At 48.9% G+C, this 4,691-nt stretch overlaps 1 protein-coding gene across 1 annotated transcript in view; it reads left to right on the top strand.

The window, feature by feature from the left end:
- Sdk2 (sidekick cell adhesion molecule 2) overlaps positions 1-4,691 on the top strand; it is a gene marked incomplete in the record, with an annotated part of 261,617 nt that overhangs the window by 197,108 nt on the left and 59,818 nt on the right. The window contains 1 exon segment of the mRNA XM_013508659.1: positions 456-571. Within this exon segment, the coding sequence (XP_013364113.1) occupies positions 456-571 (116 nt within the window).

Here is a 4,691-nt window from a genome sequence, read left to right as displayed (position 1 = left end):
CCCTGGCTGTCATACCTGGGTGGAATCACCACCCTGCATCCGGCTCCTTGCAGGGGGCTCCTGAGGGGCAGCGGAGGAGGAAGAGTCAGGTGGGGATATGGGGAAGGGCAGAGGTTTCCAGGGTGTTAGGATCTTCTGCGAAGATTCGCATGAACTGGATCGCAAGACACTGCCTTTTGTATTCTGCCTGACACCCACCCTCCCCAGCACGATATGTGACATGTGCTCAGCCATCACTTCGTTTATCAGTGCCCCAGGAGCGACCCAGGCCAGGTTTATTGAACCTGAACTAAGCCATAGATGAGAAGGGGGCACCTGGAGTCTGGGCAGAGGAGGAGCGGTCTTGGAGAGTGCAAAGTGCCGTCTGCGGGCCTCTCCCCCATGTTTTCTCTGTTGAACTGGGCAAAGCAGACTGATGGGCCCCTCCGCCCACCCTGTCTCTTGATCTCTTCTAGTTCCCACGGTCCCCCCAGGCAATGTGCATGCAGAAGCCACCAATTCCACGACCATCCGCTTCACCTGGAACGCCCCCAGCCCCCAGTTCATCAATGGCATCAACCAGGGCTACAAGGTATGCCGCAGGAGGAGGCCGTGAGGGTCTGGGGCGTGCAGGAAAGGCAAGGGATGAGCAGGAGGGGGTCCCTTCTGTCTGAACTCCTGGTCTCAAGCCAAGCGGAGGGCACACAAGCTTCCTCCAACGAACCGTGGCCAGGGCCCAGCTGTGACCAGGGCAGAGGCCATGTACAGTGACACTGAAACGTAGATAAGCCAGGTTTACTCAGGCCCAGCACCCCTGGTGTAGCCAGGACCCAAAGCAAAAACCCAACACTCACTTCATACATCGCTGTGTAGCTCTGACTGGCATCCTGCTGGGGCAGGTCCTTGGGCTGTATGTGGTGAAGGGTGCAAGATTAGAGCTCAGGGCCAATCCTGCCTTCCCCTCTGGCTAGCTACCTGGACAAGCTGTTCCACATGCCTGTGCTTCAGTCTGTCCATAAATATTTATTGAGCACCTACTATATGCACTGCACTGGCTGCTGGGAACTTCAATGTGGTTTCCCCGTTGGCAAATGAGGATGGTAATACCCGTTCCTTAGAGTAGTTGAGGATTAAATGCGATGATATCTGGACCCAACACAGTGACGAACACATTACAAACACTCAGAAAACGATTTTGGCAGTAGTCATGCATTTGTTTGCTCAACCTGCTGTCACAAAGTGGTGGCTTAAACCACAGACGTAAGTTTTCTCACAGATCGAAGCGTCAACAGATTTGGCTTCTTGTGTGCCCTCTACCCTTGGCTTGCGGGTGCCGCCTGCTCCCTTTGTCCTCCCTCATGGGTGCCTGCGGCTGATCATCTCTTACCCCAAGGAGACACCAGTCACATTGGATCAGGGCCAGTCCTGGGGACCTCAGTCACTTTAATCACCTCTTTAAGGGCCCTGTCTGCCAATATGATCACCTTCTGAGGCGCTGGGGTTAGAAGTGCAGCTCAGGAAGTCTGTGAGGATGCAGATGTAGCTCATAATATCTATGACAGCGGTTGTAAGTAGCCCAGGAAATGTGTTACAGCTGTAACTGTGCTGCAGGTCAGCGCTTCTCAATCACCGCCTCCTGGAACCCCACCCTGGGATCCCAGACCTGCGTCTCCCCTCTCCTGGCCCGAGGCGCCCTTCGAGAACTGAAGGCAAATCACGTGTGCATGGTCTATACGATATTTTTAAGGAATATCACCTGCCCCCAGCACTTGTGGCAAGTTCGAGCTGCTGTCTGCTCCCTCCGAATGTGGGGCTCCCTCTAGGTTAGGGAATGGAAGTGGGTTTTTTGGAGGGCTGTACCTCTCAGGGAAAGCCAGGGAAGACTCGGGGAGAGCTGCAAGCTCCGGGGGACCTGGTGACTTTGAGGCGACTGCCGCCACATGTTGAAGCCTCACGTGCCCCTCTGCACTGTGTTTGCTGCGTGGGCCATCACCAAGATCAACCCCAGGACAAGCCGCCTTAGGCTTTATCACTGCAAGGCGGGGGCGGCTGGACAGGAAAGGAATGGGTTGCAGTTGCAAATTCAATTTTCCACTTATGTTGCAAGCACAGAAGGGCAAGTCCAGAGCCGGGTGGACCTGCCCCGGCCACGGCCCTCTCACTCCCAGGAAGGCAGCCAACCCAAGGCTGCGGAGCCTCCCCGGGGCAGGGTGCTGCAGCCCTACGTGCCTGTGCTAGCTGACTGGAACAGGCTCCTAATTGGGACCCGGGGGAAGGCGAGGGAGGGAAGGAGGGGGCCCGCATTGCTGGAGCACAGGAACTGAGCTGGGAACAATTAGCCTCTCTCAGCCAAGTGTAAGCACAAGTTTTATTATACATATGGGAGGACTGAGCTATACACTTCTAAAGCAAACAGCTCCCTAGGGGCCAGAAGGCCGGCCAGTGGCCAGGACAATTAGAACAACGGCCCATGGTGACCCAGAGTGGGAGGAGGCTACAGAAGTCCCCTCAACCCCCTGATTCCCAGGCCTAGCCGGTGCCCCACATCCAGTAGCCACTGCGGGAGGACCAGTGGGAATGAAGTGCTTGATGTTCTCAGTGCAGAAGCAGAGGGAAGAACAAGAGGGGGATGCACTTAAGGGGTACTTCCTGTGCGCCAGGCACGTGCTGTGTGCGTCACTCTGCCTTCTTGTGCATCCTGCGCCAGAACCCCAACATAAAAGTATTATGATCATGACCTCAGTTTTCCAGAGGACGAAGCTGAGGCAGGAAAGGGAGGTCACATATTCAAGGACAAACGATAACTGCCAAAAGTCAGGCTCAAACCAGAGCTTGCACTTTCTCATATTAAAAAAGAAAACACGGGCATGATGGCAAATGTCTGTATTCCCACCTACTTGGAGGTTGAGGCAGGAAGATTACAAGTTCAAGGCCAGCCTAGGCAACTTAGCAAAGCCCTGTCTCAAAAAATAAAATGGGCTGGAGATGTAACCCAGCAGAAGAGCACCCCTGAGGTCAATCCCCAGTACCACAAAAAAGAATTATCGTTTACTTGTAAAATAACAACTATAACTTAATATTGTTGCACAAAAAAAAAAAAAAGAACAAACGTGGGGATTTTTTTTCTGCTTCTTTGGCCTTTAGTGGATTTATCCAAGGAAGAAAAATAAAGCAGTGCTTGCCCCTCGTATACAGACAATAAGAATGGGTGTCCCCCTTACTGTTTTAATTGTGAAAATTGTCAAATATCCACCAAAGTTAAGGGAAGCCCACTGATGAACCCAGATACCCACCCCAGCCTCAACAATGAACAGCTCACACCTGAGTGTGTTCCTTCTAGTCCCTGCGCTCTGCCTCTGCCCTGGAATGTTCTGAAGATAATCTCAGGCGATGTATCATGTCATCCTTAAATGCTTCTGTAGAGAAAGATTACAGATAAGGTCTCTATTTAAAACAAAACCACAATAACCGCATTATCATTAGCATTCCTAAAAATATCAACAGTCCCTTTAATGCCATTAGACACCCAGCCAGCCTGCAAATGTCTTTGCCACGTCGTTTCTGCCGCTGGTTTGTTTATTTGCTCCAAGAGCTAAATGAAATCACACAATTGCAATTGGTTGGGGTTTTGGGGAGTATTTTTTGGTTTTGTTTTTTTTGTTTTTTTTTTAAGCTTCAGTGAATCTATAGATTCTCTCTCTGTCTCTCATCCCTTTCTTTCTTGTTTTTCTTGTAATTTATTTAGTGAAGAAACGTAGTCATTTGTCCTATAGAATTTTGCACAGCCTGGATTTTGTTGATTGCAACCCCACAGGGTCACTTAACACATTCCTCCGAACACTGTATTTGCAGTAAATTAGAACGTAGAGGATGAGGCTGGTCAGATTGAGGCTTGAGAGATTTTTGGGGGTTTTTTTTTGGTTTTTTTCCAAAATAACTTCCTAGATGGTGGTGTGTATTTCCATCAGACGGTGCAGAGTCTGGTTGTCTCTCTTATTGTGATATCGTCACATTGGTAGCCCCTGTGCAGTCTGTTATCTCAATCGTGGCTGAAAAACAGAGATTGGCAAATACAATTTTTTTTAGTCATTAGCTTTTTTAAAGTTTTTGTGGTACTGGGGATTGAACCCTGGATCTTCATCCTGAGTCACATCCCCAGCTCCCCTTCTCTTTTTTGAGACAGGGTCTTGTTAAGTTGCTAAATTATGCAGGTTGGGCTGAAAGTTGCGATTCTCCTGCCTCCGCCTCTGAAAATGCTGGAATTGCAGGTGTGCATCACCACATCCAGCTTGAAATGCTCTTTTTAGATAAAAAATAAATCATGTTTCCCTTTATTAATTTTTTTGGCTGCCTGAACATTGAGTTCATTTAGGAAAACCATAATGAGTACTTCTTTCTTTTTCATTGTTTACCAATTTTCAATATGATGAATTGGTTTTTAGTACATATCTTCTTAGGTGACAGGTAAATTTGGGTTGGCAGGAGGTATCTTTTGGTTTTGTTTGCTTCTGTTAGTATTACTATGTACTTAAGAATTTTTTCTAATCCAACTAATGTTTCAGTCCACTACCATTGTTATTCTTAGTGATGCCAGATTAGCCCATCATTGGCCCCTTCCCATTGGCTCATGAATGCTTTGCAACATAGCCCCAGGAGTCTTGAAGAACTTTCTTGCTTCCCAATATGACAAGATGTTCTAAGCTACATAAATT

The sequence above is a fragment of the Chinchilla lanigera genome, unplaced genomic scaffold, assembly GCF_000276665.1.
Source record: "Chinchilla lanigera isolate Chin_1 unplaced genomic scaffold, ChiLan1.0 scaffold00152, whole genome shotgun sequence".
Taxonomy (NCBI): domain Eukaryota; kingdom Metazoa; phylum Chordata; class Mammalia; order Rodentia; family Chinchillidae; genus Chinchilla; species Chinchilla lanigera.
Note: the sequence above shows the minus strand (reverse complement) of the source record. Positions and strands in the feature narration are given on the sequence as shown.